This window comes from Ambystoma mexicanum, chromosome 3q (genome assembly GCF_040938575.1).
Source record: "Ambystoma mexicanum isolate Mex_15411 chromosome 3q, UKY_AmexF1_1, whole genome shotgun sequence".
Classification (NCBI taxonomy): domain Eukaryota; kingdom Metazoa; phylum Chordata; class Amphibia; order Caudata; family Ambystomatidae; genus Ambystoma; species Ambystoma mexicanum.
The window spans coordinates 686,268,213-686,290,673 of record NC_090926.1 but is presented as its reverse complement, the minus strand read 5'-3'; the positions used below and the strand labels follow the sequence as shown (position 1 = coordinate 686,290,673).

Here is a 22,461-nt window from a genome sequence, read left to right as displayed (position 1 = left end):
GGGTGGAAGTCAATCCGAACGGCAGGACCCTAAACTGAAAGTGCAAGTTGCCAACCGCAAACCTCAGGTACTTTGTGTGCTTGGGATGAATCGGCACATGAAAGTAAGCGTCCTTGAGGTCAAGAGACACCAACCAGTCATGAAGTTGAAGGGCCTGGAGGACTTGGGAGAGAGTAACCATCTTGAACTTGTCCTTCCTGAGGAGCTTGTTCAAACCACGCAAGTCCATGATGGGTCTCAATCCCCAGTCTTTTTTCGGGATCAAAAAATATGGGGAATACCATCCCTTGTTCCACTCCGCTACAGGCACCAGTTCTATGGCGCCTTTCTCCAGCAGGGATTTGATTTCCTGCGCAAGGAGCAGATCCGGACACTTCAAACAGAGATTCCCTGATGGATTGTCGTGAGGCCTCTGCCGGAAAGGAAGACAGTAGCTGTGGGCTATGATCTCCAGAACCCACACATCTGAAGTAATGGCACGTCATTTTACAAGATGCTGCGCCAGCCTTCCCCCAACCGGCGAACCATGGGACATGGCCTAATGACTGAGCTGAAGCGGCTGCGGCAGTGCCTAAGGGCAAAGGGGAAACTGCCTGAATGGCTTTTGCACATCGAGTACCTTGTTTTCCACCTCTGGTACTCCTACGTTGGCCCCTTTGACTGGCCGCTCCCCTCAATCTACCAAAAGATGAGTAGTATCGAAAGGAACCTCCCCTCCATTGCTGTCCCCTAGGACGAAAAGGTGGAGGTTGGCGGACTGCAGCGCTCAACGATTTTGCTGCAGCCTTTGAGGTCTGCAACCTCTCGCCAGCCTTACTGCCAAAAAGGGGTACACCATCAAAGGGCATGTTGAGATCCCGGGCTTGTACGTCAGGAGCAAACCCAGACTTCCGCAAACCACGCAAATCTGCGCATCACGGTGCTCGCCACCATGGACCGCCTGACACAGTCTGCCATGTCCAGACCCGACTGAACTGATTCACACATGGCATCCTTGCCATCCTGAACGAGGGCAAGAAAACCATCCCGTCCCTCCCCTTCGGGAATATGTTCAGCCGCCAACGACAATTCCACAGAGTGTGAGTGAAACGTGCTAAGGCACACACAGAGTTGGCTGCCTGTAAAGCCATACCCCCTGAAGAAAACACTTTTTTCGTCCAGTTATCAAAACATTGTCGTCCCCATCAGGAGGGATGGTAGGGTACGACGCCTGCTTTGCTGGGGCTATAGCCGCCTGCACCACCAAACTCTCCGGAGTGCGGTGCGTAGTCAAGTAGCAGGGGTCACTACTGGCTGGACGGTATTTTTTAGGCAACGACTTGCTCATTGCCGGGAGACTCTCCGGAGCAGTCCAAGCCTCCGCCACCCTTCTCTGTAAAGCCATATGGAATGGCAACACTGGGTCAGGGGGGTGGACCTTGGTCAAGGATATCCATCAGGTCATCCTGCAGAAAATCCACTGGTGGCGCAGACCACCCCAAGTACTCCGTCACCCTCGACATGAGGCGCCTGTACGAAGATTCAGCATGCGTACCAGGCTCAGGCCTGCCAAACTCGACCTCCGGTGAGGCATCAAGACCACTAGCGTCGTGCAAAGACTGACGCAGGTCTTCCAACTGGCTATGACCAGACAAGAGTTCGTCAGGAACCTCATCAGGAACCAAACCTTCATCAGACCCTTCATCCACCTCAGAAATATAATCCAGAGGCTGGAAAGGGGGCACAGAAAAAGGCACAAACACATTTTTCGACTTGGCCAGCGCGTTCCTCTGGGGTTCCACTGGTCTCCGGGGTAGCTCTGATAAAGCCTCCTCAAAAAGGCGTCGACAGAATCGGCGTTGACGTCACGTGTGGCGCTGATGGCTTCCACACAGGCCTCGAGGGTGGTGCCCCAAGCGTGTCCTTCGACGGCCTCTGCGCGATCACTTCCTCAGAGGCGGAGCCTCGAGAGAGAGTCCCTCGACGGAAATGGCGCCGATGGCGTTCATGTCTTCTTCAAAGACCTCACAGGCTCCGACGGTCTCGAGGGTGTCGAGGACCGGGACCTGGAGCGGGCATGGCTAGAGCGATCCACCTTGTCCGATCGGGACCTCGAAGGCACCCGACGATCGCGCCGACCAACCGAGCCCTAAGGCGTGCGAGCGGCGGCCCTAGCACGTTCCCAGCCGGCTTCTTTCGAAGGCGCGGACGGAACGTAGACCTGCGATTGGAAAATCGCCATCATCTCCGTACGAAATGCATCCCATTCCGCAGGAGAAGAGTGCTTGTTGGGACAAGCAACCCGCCGACGGGCAGAGTCCTCAGAAGAGGACGGGAAAGGCGACAGGTGAAGGCGCTTCTGCGAGTGCCTCCAAGAGGCAGAGGAATGGCAAGAACCACTCTGGGACCGAGAACCCCTGGACTTACGCCGACGACCCGGAGAGTCGCCTCTCGAATCGTCGGTCGAAAGCCCAGCAGATTCCGACTTTCGGGGCTTGGAAACCTTACCGACAGAAAGCTTCTTCCGTTCCCACAAGGCCTTCAATGTTAACGACTGGCAATCGTCACAGTCATCCATGGCATGGTCCTCACCGAGGCACCAGAGGCAGGCGTCATGTGGGTCCGTATGTGACATCTTGGAACCGCAGTCCTGACACTTCTTGAATCCCGACCGCGGGGTGGAAGACGACGAAGATATGATATGATATCTTCTCAACAAACACGTTCGTAAGAACCAATAGAATAACTCAGAAGAACCGAGGCGCGCCGAGATCTCCGAAGCGAACACGTTCGTGGAAAAAACAGAACTGAGGCTACGGGCGTCGTTCACCCTACTTATAACATCCAGTGACATTGGCTCGACGGAGGCCTGAGAACAGCCTATCGACGTCATCGACACAGGCGCCGAAAATGTTCCGAAGCAGCACAGCTGTGGTGATTACCTGTCATAGATGTTGAATAAATCGGAGGAACCAATCCCTTCAAATTAATTTTATGATTAGGGGATAGATTAGGGTTAGGATTGTGTTGGGTTAGGGTTGGGGCTAGGGTTAGGTTAACGGAATGGTTCGCCTAAAAAAATGTATTGCAAAAAAAGATGGGCAATAAAAAAAAAATCTAAAAAAAAAAAAAAAAAAATCGATTGCCACTGTAAAATTGAGAAAATGAAGCTCAAAATGTTCAAAAGGAAGCACATGGGGGCATCCATTTTGTGAAATGGATGCCCGCCTGTGCTTGCTTTTGCGGCACAAATGAAGGAAAAGCCAGCCAGCTGTAGTAAACAAAAGCTACCACTGGGTAGCTTTTCTTTCATTGGTGCCGGGACTCGGAGGACGGAGACCGGAGACTACAGGCAGAAAAGCTGCAGCTGCATCTCGTATGTGTGTGGCAATTTGCTTGGATAACTTTTCAGTCTAACTTTCCAGTCTTACCACTTGGGTTAAACCTCCCTATTATAAAAGTTTCTGCACCTTCCCACCCAGTGTGGCATTAAACACTAGCATCTAATTAAATTTCAAATCAGAAAACAGAAACAGAAATTACTTCTTGTTCACCCCAGCAGTGAAAATACACCATTCTATCTCTCTGTAATCGCACAATACCAGGAAAATGACCACTATTACCACTCCCATGCTGATGAGGCAGATCGGCCTGTCCAGCTTTGAGGGCTATGCAGTAAATTCCCCCATATTGACCTGTGCCTAATCATTGATGGCAAATGGGTTAGTAGCCTTTTTGTAGTTTGTGTTTAGCCTCTAAGTTAGAAAATGAAATGCCAGCAGGGCATCAAATTATGGCATCAATAACATTTTAGCAACTGAACTGCCCGGATCATCCGGCACTAAAGCACTCGGATACTAGAAGGTTAAACTTTCTTAAAAAAACAAAACAAACCACACTTACTACTGTTATGTAGTACATGCAATCTCCAGCCCCTAAACAGTATTTTGGGAAATGCAAAGGTAAGAAAAGGCGCCCACGGGACTTAAATGGATTTTGGAAAAAGCCAAATAACCGTGCCCACAGAACAAGTACAATTAAATGTTAGCCACACTGCTCCAAACATCCCGAAAGAAAAGGTTTTGTAGATCTTGCATTTCTACACTGCTCAGCCATTTCCCAACAGGAGTTGTGCTTGGCGGCAGGGTTCTTTTCATTGGCAAAGTGCACCAAGTCCAGCAACCAAAGTAAATAAACTCACGCATACCATTTCCTCAGCTCTCTGGGCATTTCTTATTCACATAATGAGCTAATCTACCCGTCAGTGTGTAGGATGTTTCAACTGCATGGGCTCATGCCAACTTTATAGATGGAGGGAGGCCTACTGCTGCCAACATATTGTGCAAGCTGGCCTGGCTGGCAATTCTTCACTTCAGTTCACAACTAACTAAGCAATTTAGAACCTTCGAAGTCATGTGTTCACGAAAGGCAGAGAATAGTGTCTTTAAGTGGTGTGGCAGCATTGGCAGTCAGTTGAACTGCGCATTTATTTTAGGAAAGCGGATAGGCATAAACGGCGGCACAATCTAAAGTTTGACATTCAGGTACCTTCCATTAATATGGTTTGAAATATTGAGATTGAAACCGAATGACCTAGACATACAAGCAGTCGCAGGAATTACAGTCAACACCTTATTGAAAAAAGGATTAATCTCACAATGGACACATTTAACTCCCAACATTTGTATTTATTCAGGAACATTTTAAGTGAAAATCAACCACCTGAGAGACGTTTCATTGATTCCAAAGAGTTTGGGATCAATAATTCCATCAAGATAATTGCTAGCCATTAAGGGGGGCATTGGTGGGATACCAGCATAAACTCGAGGGACTTCAATAAGTGCCACATGGGGTAGGCGTACACGCAGTGGTTACCTGTATTCTCCGGCATGGAGGCCTGATCCGTATTCCTCTCCTTTTTGAAGATCACATTACCAAACTGCAAGACCGAAGACACTACTTTAAGCATTGCTGAAACAAGAAACAAAAATGAATATTGTCAGTTAAAAATGGCAGCATTTTTTGAATACTTTACATCTCAGACAGAACAATGTCGTACTATTCTAGCCAGGCCAAGTCACTGAAGTAGTACATTCCTGGCAACATTACATAATCCTTAGCCAGAATGCAAATTCTGTAACAGACCGGGAGCCAACTGCTCTTGGGAAGTTTTATAAATACACCAATGCAATTGCAGCAAGCCCTATGCGAGCTCCAAGAAAAGAATTCCAAACAGCTTCAGGTACGCCAAGCAAAACACCCATCCGTGTAGATCAAATAATCAGTAGCAATACATGGCTCTTCCTTACCCACCTCAAGTACTCCAGTGCCTGTATTGAGCCGATCTGCACCGAGCAAATCCCTCATGATCAGAACCAATTCAAACGTCTTCAGTCCAAACTGCTCCATGGCATATCCATAGAATAGCATGGGTGTGTGTGTTGGGGTGTGGGGGCAGGGGGCGGAGGGGTGGCGGTACTCATCTTCCCAATGTAGAGAGGTCTTATCTGCAGATTTCATGGCGTACATACAAGCATGCTGGAGCTAGAGAGATGCTTGGACATTTGAAGTGGTGAATGTAATGTTTCAGGCATTGCTTTGATCAAAGTTTGTACAGTCCAGTATTAATAGTCATGGAGTATACGTTTGTCAACACGTTTCATGCATGTAGCACTTTTTCACGAGTCTGTGTCAAGGAATGAATGCATGGCTGGCTCCTGCCAGTGTCTCTGAATGCCAATCACAGCCTGTGATTTCCCACCTGGTGGTGAAGAGGCAATTGTTGAAAGCGTGCATTTTTCTGTCTGGGTAAAAGGTGGTCATGTTACAGATTAACATGGAGAAGTTGCTACTGTGCAATGCAATTTGTGTACCGTTAAAAAAATAAACTCCCCAAAAAAGTACACTGTAAATGAGGAGGTAGAAAAAAAAGCTGACTGCAAATAACTAAACTAAAAATGAAGAAAGCAAACATGAGTAGAGTATAATATTTAAGTTGAAGAAATAAAATTCATTAAAGCAAAAAGGAAAAAATTCTGGTCAGAAACGGTACTGTCAAGAAAAGGTGATTAGGGTTGGCAAGGTGATTGGGGCTCAAAATGTGCTTTCCCCTTTTGAATATGTACATTCACAGTTGTATTAACTTAATTGCAAAAGAAGGGTTGCTGAGTGGAATGACGACGGGGGCGGGGCGGCAGGTGGAGAAATTGTTTTCCCCCCATCCTATTCAATAATTAAGACCTCTTAAAATGGATACATATATTTGGACATCATTTCTTTTGCTAAATGAAGCTAAATCATGCAGAGGTATTTTTAGTTCCTTCATTTAAAAGCACTATGCGATTCATTTGCTGTTATTGTTTACATTACTAGCAATGTAAGGGATACATTACTCACCGTAATCATATTTCTGATGCTTGTATCTGCTTAGATTCACATGCTGTGCATAGGCCAACAGCTAGTGGAAGCTGCGGAGTATTACAGTTTGTTTTTCAAAACTCGAAAAGTGGTGTCGAGCTAGGGCGTGCCAGTAATACTATCCCTAGTGTGACGTCCCATGATCCCTCACGCGTGTAGGGCCCTCAGATTGTATTTTTTCTGACATGAGGTAGCATGAGGGGTAGCGGGAGTACAGAGCATTCAAACAGATAAGATAGATAAGACTACAAGCATCCATGTGCCTTCTCTCAGTGGGGAGGAAGGGCGGGCACATGTGAATCTAAGCAGATACAAGCATCAGAAATACAATTACGGTGAGTAATGTATCCCTTCTGAGGCTTGTGGAATCTGCTTATCACATGCTGTGCACAGATTAGCGAGCAGTGTTAGAAGGAGGTGGGATGTGAGAAGGGTCATGAGCAAATAAATGTCTTGGAACCGCTTGTCCCACTTGAGTATCTGTCTTGGAATGAGTGTCAATGCAGTAGTGCGGAGTAAAGGTGTGAATAGAGCTCCATGCAGCTGTTTTGCAAATGCTGTCAAGGGGTACATTTGCAATGAAAGCCAGGGTGGCTCCAGTACCTCTTGTAGAGTGGGCCCTTGGCGTAAAAGGCAGTGTTTTATCTGAGAGGGAATAGCACAGTTGGATACATCTGACTATCCATCTAGAGATAGCATTCTTTGCGACGCAATCTCCTTCTCTGCCTAGAGCTATGGAGACGAACAGTTGATCTGTCTTCCTTAGCAGTCTGGTCTGGTCTACATAGTAGAGGACCGCTCTCCTCACATCTAGTGTATGGAGTTTCACCTCAGCAGAGCTTTTGGGTTCCTGGAAGAAGGCCGGTAGCTCAATGGACTGGTTAACATGGAATTTGGACATAAACTTAGGTGAAAACCTAGGGTGAGTGGGTAAAACCAGTTTATCCTTATGTACTGTAAAGAAAGGATCCTGCACTGACAGAGCTTGCATTTCACTGACCCTTCTTATGGATGTAATGGCTACAAAGAAGGCCGTTTTATAAGTCAGGTGTTTGAGACTAGATTTGTGCATGGGCTCAAAGCGAGGACCCATGAGCTTAGCAAGTACCACATTAAGGTCCTACCCTGGTGGTGGGTTAGAGATTGGAGGGTGGAGTCCCTTTACCCCTTCCTTAAATGCTTTGACAACTGGCACTTTCCACCATGACACCTTGTTATGGGAAGTGGTGTAAACTGATAAAGCTGCCAGGTGAACACAGTGAGTTAAACACCAACCCTACATCCAGTAAGTGAAGCATATAGGTGACAATATTGGAAGGAGTACAATCAACTTGGTTGATTTGCTTATTCTGGCACCAAATAACAAATCTTTTCCACTTGTCATAGGAACAGAGCCTCGTGTTAGGTTTTCTTGATTCTTTTAGCATATCCATACATCTCTGAGGTAGATTGAGATGCCCGAACTCTAGGACTTCAGAAGCCATGCTGCCAAGTTCATCGAGTTGGGCTGAGGATGCACTGTTAGACCCACGTGCTTGGAGAGTCGGTTGTACCGGCACGGGAGTTTGATGGGGTCGCACACCGCCAGTTTGCGTAGGTGTGGATACCATGGTTGTCTCGCCCACATAGGAGCAATTAGGATGAGCGTCATCGATTCCCTGTGAATCTTGTTGACCACCTTCCTCATCAGAGGGGTTGGTGGAAAAGCGTAGGCAAGCATCCCTGACCAATTCATCCATAGGGCATTCCCCCGGGAGCCTGGCTGCGAATTCTGGGCATTGCATGTTTTCGCCTGTGGCGAATAGGTCTATAGTGGGGAAACCCCATTGAGAGAAGAGGTCTGCTACGACTTCGTTTAGTCGCCACTCGTGTTCCTCTGGAACGGGATCCCCGCTCGGAGCGTCTGCCAGTGAATTGAGATCCCCTGGAACATGATGGGATGACAGGTAAATCTTCCGTTTGAGTGCCCATTTCCAAATTTTCTGGGCAAGCTTGGACAGATTTGGCGAACAAGTGCCCCCCTGTTTAAGTAAAACATTGCCGTAGTGCTGTCTGTGAGGATCTGCACTGACAGGTTGGGTAAGAGGTGTTTGAACGCCCGAAGAGCTCTGAAGAATGCCAGAGATTCTAGCAGGTTGATGTGGTTCTGAGCCACTGTGTGAGACCAGAGACCCTGAGCTGTATGGTGCAGGTAGTGGGCTCCCCACCCTGCTAGGGAGGTGTCTGTTGCAACAGCAGCCTGTTTCTCTGGATTGTAAAAGGTGTCAGGTTCTCTCTTGTCCACCAGCAAAGACTTTGTACTAGTGTTGCCGAAACTACCACTAGATCATCCCACTGACCACTTGCTTGAGACCACTGTTTCACCATCCATTCCTGCATGGCTCGCATGCGCAGGCTCGCGTGGGGAACCAGGTAAATGCAAGATGCCATCATGCCCAGCAAACGCACTGCGCACCCTTATTTGGCGAGCGGCTTGGTATTGAGGAATTTACAGCAACAGATTTCGAATTCTTTCCTCAGATGGAAAGGCCAATCCCTCTTGGGTGTTTAGGATAGATCCTAGGAACTGTTTTGAGGTGCTTGGCACCAGGCTTGATTTTTTCTTGTTGATCGAGAAGCCCAATTGGAAGAGGAGGTTGATAGTTCTTTGAATGTTTAGTCTGCAAATCAGGGGGGACTCCCCTGTAATCAGCCAGTCGTCCAGGTAAGGGTACACTGGGATTGCCTCCCTACGTAGGTGTGCTGCCACCACCGCCAGTACCTTGGTGAATAAACTTGTAGCTGAGGCTATTCCGAAGGGTAGCACCTTGAATTGGTAATTCTGGTGGTCTATCCTGAAGCGCAAGAATCTTCTGTGTGCTGGGAACATTGAAATATGAAAATGGGCATCTTTCATATCCAATGTTGCCATGTAATCCCCCTTTTTTAGTAGTGGGATTACCTCTTGTAATGTAGTCATGCAGAATTTATGTGGCTTGAGATACTTGTTTGCAGGGCCAAGTCTAATACTGGGCGCATTGTCGGATTTTTTTTGGCACAAGGAAGTAGGTTAAATAAATACCCTTGTTTACCTGGCTGCCCGGGACGATTTCTATGGCGTCCTTTGCCAGCAGAATGGGGATTTCCTCGAGAAGGATTTTCTGTTGTTCCAACAAGTGTACCTTCCGTCTTGGAGGATGGTCGTGGGGGCGCCCTAGCAGTTCTATACAGTAACCTGCTGTTCTGCTCAATTTATGCTTAGTTCAAAATGGCGCGGGAGCACAATGCATTCTAGGAGTGCTCGCAGCCATGTTGGATATTTACTTCACTCCGCAGTGAAAGGCTGCACACTTTCTGCTGAAGTGTTAGATTCACAGTGCTGAGACAAGCATGTTTTTTCAGGTATGCAGTTGAGGCCATTTTCTGCTGGGAAAAGCCAACGTTGTTATGACTTGCTACTGTTCTCCGTGGAGCATGTTTTTTCTGAGTTTTAGAGCAGGGAGGCCCTGCATTCCTTGGGGGGGGAGCTCTTGATTGACCCAGCTGGCAACCGACGGCTGTCCCTCAACTGCGCAGGTACAATTCCAGAGGATTCGAGAATTAACTCCTTTTTTTGGAGTGCCTATATAGGCGGAAACCTGGAGGGGGTCAGGTGAGACTTCAGCCAGAGAAGGACGCTCCGTCTGGCCTTCCTGGAGCTGTAGCACTCTCTTCCTGGCTGTCCCCGCGGAGTCTTCCAGCCGATTCTGGACGAGAGGAGGACAAAATTTACGCTCACGGTGATGTATTTCTTTTGTTTTATTTACTTATGGCCATGTTAGTTTTAGGAGTTATTTCTATGTACCTGTAAGCTTTGAATAAATAGCCGTAAAGAGCCGATTATCTTCTAAAGGGTGCGTGGCTGTGAATTATTGTGTCTGTCTGTTTTTGGGTCGAAGTATTTGCTCTAATTCCATTGGTGATTTATGGTAGTTCCGTGCGCTTTTCAGAGGAGAGCAATACACCTGCGGACACTGAACAGCACCCATCTGTCCGAAGTAATCCCCTATCATGCGTGGGTGAAGGTGGAAATGGGCCCCCCTACTGGGGAAGCATGAGAGGGGACCCGAAGCGGAACGTCACTGTTTAGCAGGTGGTGCACCACCTCTGGCGGGGCTGCCTCTGCCTCTAGCGCGGCCCCTACGTTGACCTCTGGGGGAGGCCAGGGAAGTCTGGAACTGACCGTTGCCCCACGATGTTCCGTGATTTTGATAGTAATTGGAACCCCTCTGGGAGCTTTGGCCGCGAAAGCGACGAAAAGGATTTCCCCATTGACCTCAGGGTTTATTTGTGAGTTGTCCGAGAGATTTTAAGGTCTCGTACTCATCTTTAGCGCCTCTTCCACTGCCTTGCCAAATAGAACGTTCTGCTCTACCGGCATGTCTATAAGCGTGGCTTGGGTCTTGGGTTTAAACCCAGACTGCCTGAGCCAAGCGTGGCGCTTTATTACTGTGCCTTCTGCTATTAATCGTCCTGCATTATCTGCTGCATCGAAGTTTGCTTTAAGGATGCATCCAGAAACAGATCTTCCGTCTGATGCAATTTCGGCCAACTGGTCCTTTAGTGGTTCAGGTGCAGAGCCTATTACAGGAGCTACTTGTTCCCACTGGTGGCAGTTATAGCTTGCTAACAGAGTGGTATTGTTAGCAATATGTGCCTGATATGCTGACATGGATGCCACCTTCATCCCCAGAGCATATATCCTTTTGCTCTCTTTATCAGGGGTGCTTCTGAAGAAGCTAGTGGTGTGCCCCCCCCCTCTTTCTGGTGGTTGTTACAACCAATGAGTCGGGTTTTAACGGACCCCTTATGTACATGGGATCGGAGGGAGCGGCCCAGAATAATTTCTCCACTCGTGGATTACCTTCACGAGTAAGATTAGGGGTTACCAGCGAGGGATCAATTCTGCACTGGATTGATTTTAATATGGGGATAGCTTGGGCAATGGCTCTTTTGTCCCCTAGGATTTCTTCTGCGAAATCTCTATCTTCTTGGACACCCTGTGTGTCTATTTGAAAATGGGCTGCAGCTTTAGCTAGTACCTCCTTGAGGAGTGGTTGATTATCAATCGGTGAGTCATTCACCGGGGGATCTTTCAGAATAGGGGAGTCAAGACTGTAGGCTTCCGCCTCACCTTCCTCTTCCTGGTCCTCATCATCCCCATAGTAAGCAACCCCTGTCTGGTCGTCCAGCATCTGTGTTTCTGTCTCCTCACCATATGACTCTGGATGGTAAGGCTGAATTATTAAAGGGTCTGAAACCAATCCCTGAGCTGGAATCTCAGAACGGAGCCTTTTAGTAATGGATTGAGTGTCCTTGGATCCCGAAGGGGGCAGAGGTAGCTGGTGTATTTGTATAGCTATGGAAATAATTAGGTTCCTTTTTGTTAGAAGTCTACAAAAAAGGACATCCTTCTCATCTCCCCATCAATGTCCTCCGAGTTCCATTCCTTGAAACTGGGAATAACCCTCTCTTGCTGCGGTTCCTCATCCATGCCCATATCATGAGGAGTAGGAGGGACAATTTTACTCCTAGGAGTAGTGTCAGGGACCTTGGACTTTCCAGGGGCCTTCTGGTTTTCTGTATGGTGTTGTGAAGGTTTCTCTTACGCTCACCTGGTATCCACAGGGACGCCTGTATGCCCTGGTTGCCGGATTCCCCCCAGATGTACTCAATTCGGGATGATGTCTATGGCAGGTGGGCCTTATTATGATGTCTGGCGTGCTCTCCGTCCTGCTTTCTGCGCAGGGGCGCGTAGTTTTCTGCGGGTTGAAGCGGCAGAGTTAACTTCACTGGTACCAACCCATTCAAGTGTCTTTAAAGAGGTGAGTTTGACTATAACAGTCTCTGAGAGCCTTTACGTTTCCTTCGGGGTATTAATGTCTTTCCCTGATTGTTTCCCCCATAGGTATGTGGAGGTTTGCTGGGTGCACTGCTTGATTTCGGCTTCTGCTAGGATTTGCCCAGCCAGGTGAGGAGATTTTGGCTGCTGCTGCGATTGCCGTGAGTAACCGGATTAACGTTGTCCCTTTTTCTCTCCCCTCCAGGTGCTTCGTTCCGGTGCGGGCGCGATGTCCTGAAGATGCTGCCAGCGGGATGGAAGGCCACGAGCAGCCGAGATCGACCACTGCACCGCACAGTCTGGTTCTTAGGGTCTAGACTGTGTGGATGTCTCCATGTTGGCTGCAGACCTCCACACAAAAAGTAGTCCCTTCAAGTCCCATTCCAAAGGCGCCAGGACTGACTCCAGGAGAGTCCCCGGTGAAAATGCAAGGCCCTTGGGGCCCCAAATGAACCCCAAGCCCTAACCCTACCTGGCATGTGACCATGCCAGTGGGGTTCTGGGTCTCGGGTTGTGACAGTTTCTTGTGCTGCTTATCCTCCTTCCCGTGACTAGAGGACTGTTTTCCTGAGGTTTTAAGGATTTGAGTGTTTCGACGAATCGCGTTTCGGAGGAGGTCTTTGACGTTTTGCGTCGAGAATCTCAGGAGTAGATGCTACACGCTTGGGAGCATAGAGGTCGGCATCGTCTTCTGACAACCGAGCCTCTACAAGTATTGGTAGTGCGTCACTCTTCCCAACCGTGGACGGTTGGTCTTTGTCATGTGGTGATCTTGAACGTGAACTCACAGAGGACTCGATCGTTCGACCGTTCTCTCGGTGCCTTCCGTTGCCGATCGCTAAACACGCGTGTCGAGTCACGGCTGGGGCTGATGTGCTTAGTGGAAGTGGTGTGGGTTGCGCTTTTGCCGCCGGGTGTTGTCCCCATAACTGGGCCGCTGGCCAGTCCCGGAGGTTGCGTGCTTGTCTGAAGTCACCCTTCTGCCCTCGCCATCCAATATGTCGGCATTGCTGCCATCGCTAAAGGTCCCTTCGGCGCCCATGGCCTCTCGTTGCCTGGCGTAGTGGGCCCAGCATTTAGTGGAGCGGTCTTCAAGTGTTTTGGGCTTGAAGAGTTTACAAACTCGACGGGTAGCATCAGGATGGTCTCGAGGGAGACACAAATTGCACGTATTGTGCTTATCTACTCAGGGGAACTTCCTGTTACACTTCGGGCAGAATTTAAAGGGAGTACCCTCCATATGTATTAATTTGGCAGCGGGCGAGAATATGTAGGAAATAAATGGGGGAGCCTGTATGGACGCCCCCCCCCCCCACGCTCCCTACTTGTACAGGGCCGAGGCCAGAGGCCTTCCAAGGCACGGGCCGAGGCCAGAGGCCTTCCAAGGCCCAAAATCTGTCGTGGAGTCTTGACGGTTGTTGTCCTCGATCTTCACTGGCGTCGATCTTTGGCGTAGGGTGGAAAGATGCGGGGAATTTTAACAATAATCTTGGATGCCAATGGAACGCTGCAATATGCGTCCGACTGGAATGGCGGAAAAAACAATCTGAGGGTCCTACACGTGTGAAGAATCATGGGTACATGGGACATCACACTAGGGATAGTATTACTGGCACGCCCTAGCTCGACGCCCCTTTTCGAGTTTCGAAAAACAAACTGTAATACTACGCAGCCTCCACTAGATGTCGGCCTATACACAGCATGTGATCTAAGCAGATTCCACAAGCCTCAGAAAAGTAGTTTTTTATTCAATTTTTCAGTTCAAATTATTATGGCCAGGATATTATAACAGAATTATTCCCAATTAGACCGGAATGTATCCATGCCCTTTAATGTCTGCAAAGTCATGGGTCCAGTGATGTAGGCAATTGGTATGGTTCGAGACTGGCATCACCTCAAAGCTAAGATTATCAACTTAAGTCTATGTGGCCAACTGAAGAAATATACATTTCCTTGAGCTTCAAGTCAAAGCTACTCACTAGACAGCGACAACGTTCTGGATTCTAATATATATAGAACTTTGTGCTAGAGGGTTGAAAACAAATGCATGTTTTTGTGGATCGTCAACATGTCTGTAAATAACATTGTGGCCATCATCACGCCACATTCCATGCACTATGGGGCAACAATGTCAGGAGAATCCATGCACATGTACGATTATTTGCTCTGTCAGAGGAAAGCGGTACGTACAATGAACTCAACATCCAGAATGCACACCACTAGTGATCATTGCAAACATATGGCGCTACTCTATGACTTTTCTAGTTATCACAATCCGAGGTACACCCTTGTTGTTATGTATCCCCCAGAACTCACCTTTTTAGAAGGAACCCCAGTGTTAACCAAAACAAGTAAAAGGTTAGAGAGAAAGTAGGATTCTATCTCAAGACCAGAGGCTCGAATTATGCTCTCTACTTCCTTTACTTTACTTGAGCAGCATTAAAACAGAAAACAAGAAACCATGCAAAGAACTACATTTCCCTTGGAACAGTCTTTTTTCTAGTCTGTTTATGATGGGTTGTAATTTTAAACCTGTGATTCCTTAATTCAATCACCATTCCATGAGTCCATAACCTTGCCATATGTTCCCTGTCCTTCCTCTTTCTATGCTGCTCAGGCAGCAGTTAAATACACATTTATCCTACTTCAGATTGTTTTGTGTGGTTGCGACTTCTGTGATTAATAAGTTAACTGGTTCTCGCACGCGAGCCCAAAGCAGGGGAAGCAGCGCAGAGTTAAGGGCTTTAGAGAACGCTCTCACACAGAAGACATAGCGGTGCAACGGGATTGCAATTGCGGTGGCAGCACCACAACAGTGTAATTTCCATGGGGGACGTCTGAGAGGAAGGAGAAAGCGTGCGAGTTCGGAGCAGTGAAAGTGGTGTTTGTTTGCCTCAACAAGACGTATTCCTCCACATTGAGGTGACCAAGAGCCCTGTGTGCCGAAGCGAGCTCAGACCGGCGCGGCGAGCTAGTGCCATCTAGTGGCAGGAAATAAATTATAAGTTAATCACCGTAGTGACCAACTTACTCCTAGTCCATAGTCCCCTTTCCTCCATACTGTATGGGCGTGCCTCGCTAGGGACGGGAGACGAAACCTTTTTCACACGAAAAATCGTCTTCCCCTTTAAATTTAGATGAGAGCAGGGGTGCAGCCCTGGGAGCATGCACTACGCTGACTATGCCCACCGGCGCCGCTCCTCAGTCCCTACCGCTGTGGCCTTAGCTCTGATGGGATGTTTGCTGGCAATGGCTTGTGCTGCCCCTCATACGCCTCCTTGATGGCCATAACCATCCACCTTGCTATGGAAGCCTGACAGCCTGGTTTTGATCCCCCAAAGGGGACGAAGAGGGTGTCTGATTTATGGAAGCTCTTGGTTCTGTCCAGGTAAAATCTTAGCAGACGTCTGACATCCAGACAGTGAAATACCCTATGAGCCTCATCCTTGGGTTCCGTGAAGAATGTCGGTAATGCATTCAGGTGAAAAGAGGAGACGACCTTAGGTAGAAATGCGGGGTGTGTTCTGAGCACCACCTTGTCCATGTGAAATGTAGTTTATGGCTCTGAAGCCACCAGCGCCTGGATTTTGCCGATTCGGCATGCAGAGGTAAGGGCCACTAGCAGGGCCGTCTTGATGGTAACTAGCCTGATGTCCGCGGACGCCATAGGTTGAAATGGTTTATGTGCCAGGGTGCCCAAGACCACATTAAGGTCCCACACCAGATGTGGTTTCTTGATAGGTGGATACAGTCTAGTCAGACCAACCAGGTGCCTCTTAACCACCGGATTCGAGGATGAAAAGACTTCCTCACCCAAGTTCTTGTAGGCCCCAATGGCCGTCAGATATGTGCGGCATGCGTCTACCTGCACCCCAGAATGGGTGAGGTGCACTGAGAAGGATAGAACGTCGTCCAACGAGCGCGTCAATGGATCAATATCATTTGATTCTGCCAAATGACAGAACCTGGTCCACTAGCTTTTGTACTGGCTCCTGGTAGCTGTAAGAGGATTCAATCCAGCACTACAGATAAGTCAATGCCTAGTCTGGGATACTGAATGGAAACCCTTATTGATATATCTTTATGTCCAGTTCATGAGTTCTGGATGACTACCCCTATATAACACCCCTCTCTTGGAATCCCCCTGACCCCACTTAGCCAAGAAGTAGTTCTGTTTTGCAAGTTTAAAAGGTTTATTTGATAATTTAAACAATATATATCACACTTTATAATAAATTAATAATTGAATATCACACTTAATCTGAGCAGTAATCAATAATGGATAGTCCGGCACTAGCACACTTCTTTATAATCAATGATGAGTGGTTATAGGATGGATACGATAGCAACAATACTTTTATGGTTTCAAATGGATGCAATGTGGAATGAAATGCAGTACAGAAAATAACTTGATAGGATTTCAGCAAAAGACAATGTAATCACTTTCTTGGACAATTCATTCACCCCCTCCCCCCTTAATGCAATGTAAGGAGATGAATAGAATGGGACTCAGCCCTTAGGAATGTAATCAAATAGAATTCAGTTCAATTCCCCCCCAGCAGCTTATACAACAGATAGGAGTTTTGAAACACAGACCCAAGTGCTTTGAATATGGTGACAATGCAGTGAGAAATATGCTGAAAATGCTTTTAATTCCCTTCAGGAGGTTCAGGGTGAGTGGTATCTAGTTAATATTAGTCCAGGCTCACTCTAGCAATGATTCAGGGATGGTTCTTAAGAGGCAAACGAAATTTAGTAGTTCAGGCAAAAGCAGCTATCTTTTTACAAGTAAAGAAATCGGGCCAAATCGCAAATCGCGGCAAAATTCGCGGGTGCGAGAATCGTGATTACGGAGAAAGTATAAGGAGTAGGCTCGTTGAAAAGCTGAGATTCTAAGCTTTTAGAGGAAAGTTAAACCAAGTTCCTAGCACAAACGGTTACGGAGTTATGAACGATTTTGTGAAGGTTGTTTTTCAGATTTGAAATTTTAAAAGTTCAAAGCGACAGGTTACAGCTTGCAGCTAGAAAATGACAGGTGACAGCTTTGCAAAATGACAAGTGACAACTTCTAGGAGGCAGCTCTGGTTAGATTAAAATAGATTGAATTATATTATTTTAACTAAGAGATTGGTTCTGCACAGTTCTGCTAGGTACTCACAATATATTTAGAAATAGGCCTTGCCACGGATCTGGTCAGGTTTTGGACTGGACTCCGGTTCTGGTCTCGGCACTTCAGTGATCTGGGTCAGCTCTCTGGTTCTGCTAACAGCGGTCTGGGTCAGCTCTGGATCTCTGGCCTCTGGTTTTGGATACTGCTCTGCTTTCTAGGTACTGCTACAGGTTCTGGAGATTGATGGATTTGAAGTCTCTGTGTTGGCTCTCTGAAGGTTGATGGAGGTAAAGTATGGATTTTCCCTGCAGAGCGTCCCGCAGCAGATGGAATAGAATGTCTCTATCTGTCCTGACTGTCTGCTTTTATGTGTTTTGAAAGTGGGTGGAGAGGCTAGCTTTCTAGGCCCTACCCCTCTCCACTTGTCATTGGCCACTTCCTCCTCTTCCCCTTGATTGGGGGAAAGAAATGAAGTGTCATCATGATGAGGTGTGTTTATGATACAGAGAACCCACCCCTGTCAACTTTACACACAATCTATATCTGATCCAAATACATACTTCCCCGATAGACAGTTGTTTGGCATTGCATACACACATCATGCATTTACTGATGGTAGCCCCTGTTCCAATTCTGTCATTTCTAGGAGCTTGGGTTCAAAAATGGCAACATATTTCACTTTTTGGTCGGGTTACCAATATTGGATTTGTCCCCGCATTTACACAAATGTTCGCAAAGCATGTGGGCATTAGGTGGTGGAGTGTCAGATTTTTAACATACATACATTTAGAGTAATATCCTCTTTTCCGCTAAAAACCCCCCTGAACATACCACCGGGTCCTAACACGTCTTCAAATGTGCACAGAAAAATCACAAGAATAATGATATCATTTATAAAATTTTCACAAGTCCGCTCTATGAATGATCCATCTTTTTAGATTTATGTTCTGGCCCCAAAGGGGTGTGGTTTCCCCCCAGCACAAGGTTGAATTTCTGGTTTTTCCAGTTCTGCCAAGCCAGCTTGCTCTCACAGGCAGTGCTCCTCCCCTTTCCTTCCAGGAGGAAGCCACTTTTACGACCCCCCCCTCCCCCAATAAAACATTTGCCTGAGTCAGGACATGGCTTCGTTCAATTTCCTGCAGAGCCCAGGTAATTCAATCAGAGAAGTGTCATATCCCTTTTGGTAGGAACAGCAAAAGGCAGCTAGGCCTGGGAACACAGCTGTTCTGCAAGTCTCAACTCCTGTCGGGGTAGCTGGTGGGCAAAATTCCCTCTCTTTTTAAGCCAGGCCTCAGCTAAATGTCTCTTTGGCTGCCAGTTTTCCTGTCCAAATCAAACTTCCAATTTTTACGCATGCAGCTAGAATGCTGATTCTAAGTTTAAAACTATGACATTTAAACAATTGCAACCTATGTGACACTCAAAAGTAGGTCACTCATTTCTTTTAAACATTTAGATTTTTAGTGTCTTTCAGTCCAAATTTAATTAAACTGCTGAAATCCACAGCTCAGCCAGTTTTGCTATGAACATTATTTTAGGCTCATCCTCTTTCCAGATTTTGTATGCCGACAAGACTTTATTCTGTCAAATGTCTGCTGGTGTTCAGTGAGATTGTTGGATATTCTGCAATGTTTGAAATGGGCATTCTGAGCTTGCCTTCAGAGAAACAAAGTGTGATTTTTAAAGTGCTTTCTAGCGAACAGGCACTGCTGTTTTCCTCTTTGGCACCCCATTTCACTCATGGCTCTTCTGACCCAGCACACCCGCACCGGAGGATGGCAAGTCAGGCGACCATTTTGGTGTGCGCACAAACTGCATGGTTCTCCTGGATTTTGGCGCACATGTGGGCTTTTTGGCCATCTTGGATTTTCTAAGCCCACAGCACCAAATGTTGCAGCATGATAGCTCAAACGTGGGTCAGGACACCCAACATAGCGTCGCTCCTAGCCCCTTGTACGATAGCCAGGTTAGCCTGTGATAGGTGCAGATGCTTCAGGGTAACCTGTTCAGTAACCATGCTCGAGGGTTAACTTCTGCCAGGGTGAACCACTGTGCCCTTGCTCGGAGAGTAGGTGTGCTGGGCCCACAGGGTGGTGTACTGGGGCTGATCCAACAAAATGAGAATTTCAGAGAACCAGGGTCTTGCAGGCCACCATGGCGCTATCAGGATGAGCTGAAGGCCCTGCGACTCCCCGACCCTGCAGATGACCCTATGCATTGGGGTGGGAAGGGGGGGGGCAAGCGTTCATGTTGTTCCACAGGATCTGCATCATGTCGCCTAATGAACACCTGCCTTGCCCCAGCCAGGAGTCGAACTGGGGGCATTTCCTGTTGGCACAGGTGGTGAAGAGGTCCACCTGCAGATGGCCCCACCTGGTGAAGATCCCCTGAAGGACCTCCTCAGTCAACTGCCCTTCGTAGTTGTCCGAGCCCAGCCTGCTGAGCCTGTCCGCCTCTAAGTTTAACTCCCCGGGGTCTGTGCCAATAGTGACCTGATGTGCGTGCTGCCGGAAGGGCCTGCCTATCCGCAGGTGGATGTCTGTACCCCACCAGACTAGATCCTGGTGGCAATGTTGTGGTATACTGTCCTGCTTCGCCTGAGATTGATCCCTTCTCCCGATTCCAGGAGGCTGAGAAGTGCAGCTGCAGCCCCATTTTGAGCCTCGTATGTGGCACTGTGAGGAGACATGCAGCCATGTCTCCTCCCAACAGGTGTTGGCGCCACCACGCCGAGGTCATTGCTCCGCTGAGAAAATGTCCAGTAGCCCTCTTGATAGCTGCGATCTTGTCCGCATATTAGGCCCAGGATGGTCAGACTCTGTGTGGGCAAGAACTGATTTTTTGAGATGGATAGAAAATCCCAGGTTGTATAGTGTATCCTTGAGGGTGGAGGCTGTGTGCTGGACCACCTCTGGAGATCTCGCCCTGACTAGCCAGTTGTCTAGATATGGATAAATGTGATGGCCCTGTGCCCTGAGTAGGGCTGCCACTGCGTTCATTAGCCTTGTAAAGACCCAGGGGGCCTAACTGAGTCCAAAGGGTGGAACCCTGCATTGAAAGTGAAAACCCATGGTCCTGAACCTCAGGAAGGACCAATAGGGTTCCCATATCGGGACGTGAAGGTACGCATCCTTCAGATCCAGAGAGCACATCTAGTCTCCCACACACAATGTCTCCGCTATGAAGGCTGGGATAACCATCTTCAACTTTTCAGGGTTTGGGGGGGGGGGGGGTTCAAGGAGGAAAGGTCCAACACAACTCTCAGGCCAGCCTGGTTCTTTTTGTGTATGGCGAATATTTGTGAGTAGAAGCCCAGGCCCCGCTGCAAGTCTGGGACTTCCTCCACTGCCTGGCTCGCTGCTGTACCAATCTGCAGGCGCGGAGGGGAGGCAGGAGGAGAAGGAGGAATCGATAGCCGAAACCCAGTGGATACCACAGACAGGATCCATGGGTCTGTGAACTTTAACTGCCAGCAGTGTAAGGGCAAGCCTGCCCCCCAACAGAGACTTGTGTATCCGGATGCGCCAGTCACAACTTCTTCCCCTCTGAGGCTGGGGACTGGAAAAACCCCTTGTTAGCCGCTATGTGCTGTTTGTCTGGACCGCCTCTCCTGGAAAACCCTAAAGCCTCCGAAGGACCGTCCTTTGTCCGAGCGCTGGTGCGTTTGGCTCTAGGTCTTAGGTGTGTACTTGGTAATAATAGATACAGATTTCGCTGTCTGGGAGCTATTCTTTGTCTTATCAAGTTCCTCATCCGTTGTGGAATGTAACAGGTCGCTTCCCTCGAAAGGCAGGTCTAGTATGCACTCCTGCACGTCTGGGTTGAATTTTGTCACCTTGAGCCAAGCCATCCTCGTCGGGTCCGTGGCAATACAAGTGGCTCAGCCTGATGTGTCAATGTGGGCCACTGTGGACTCCATTTTATCTTGTGCCACGATTTTGGCCTTCGCCAGCCCAGCCTTGAAACAAGCCTGGCTGTGGAGCTCAAGAAGGATATCTGCAATTTCCCGCCACAGCTTCTGGTTGACAGCCGGCAACATAGCGTCAGCATCGGCCTGGCGCAGATAGAGAGTGGCGTTAGAGTAAATGTTCTTCCCGAACGCCTCCAAGAGCTTTTCTCCTTGCCCAGGAGCGCAGAGGCGGAAGCCGCCGATGAAGATTGTGGCTTAGGGTATAGTGATTCTGCCTTATATGCTGTAAAAGGGTTACCGATGCGAGTATTAGAATTGGACCGGAAATCCTTTACACCCTCGGGGGTCACATTTATGTTCAGAAGAGAACTAAGACAGGTATTAAATCTGTTTCACATTCAGCATTCCCAGATCAACCCAAGTTATGCCCGGTACGTTGGAGGTCTTATGAAATAATGACGGGTAGTATTGGCCCACCAGTGATGACTCAACTGTTGATCGCAATACGGACGGAGACCATTTGCAGCATTATCTGCGGCTACCCTAGCTAGGTGGATAAAATGAATTATGCTGCAGGCAGGCATCGACATCGGAGCCTACGGGGCTCATTCAGTTAGAGGACCAAAGATGTGTATCATAGGAGTACGGTTGGAGGACATCTTGGAAGCAGCCGACTGTTCCAAAAAGCCAACTGTCAAAGACGTCTACTTTAGGCCAATAGAGCAAATGTCTGCGTTGGTGGTGGGTAATCTTTGAACAAGCATAATCCGAACCTCCGGTCTTGACATAGAATACGGATTTTCCATACTAACGTTATAGAAAGTCAAGATTCAAGACACTGAGGCGAAGGATTAACCCGCCCTGTCAATCACTGCATGATATATGATGGATATGATGATGTAATGTTTTATTGAATAATGTTTGTTGTGAAGAATTTGTGCAGGCAATTGCCCACTCTATCATGGCTAGCCTCAGCTTTGTTTTATTTCTCAGCGGGATCCTGAAGAAGCCAAGAAAAAGTTAAGTTTCAGCATCTACTGGTTGGGGCGTACAAGTTAAGGTTCGAGGCAGTCAAAGAAAGAGGAAGGACAGGGAAATGATAGTAAGGTTATGGACTCGAGGAATGGTTACTGGATGAAGGAATCGCAGGTTTAAAATTACAACCTATCATAAATGGACTAAAAA

The 22,461-nt window shown here is 47.9% G+C and overlaps 1 protein-coding gene across 2 annotated transcripts in view; it reads right to left on the bottom strand.

The window, feature by feature from the left end:
* MYH10 (myosin heavy chain 10) overlaps window positions 1-22,461 on the bottom strand; it is a 1,173,511-nt gene that overhangs the window by 688,515 nt on the left and 462,535 nt on the right. For both annotated transcript variants that reach the window (XM_069654592.1, XM_069654593.1), the window contains exon 12: window positions 4,855-4,950. In XM_069654592.1, coding sequence (XP_069510693.1) covers window positions 4,855-4,950 — 96 coding nt within the window. The remainder of the gene's footprint in view (window positions 1-4,854; window positions 4,951-22,461) is intronic.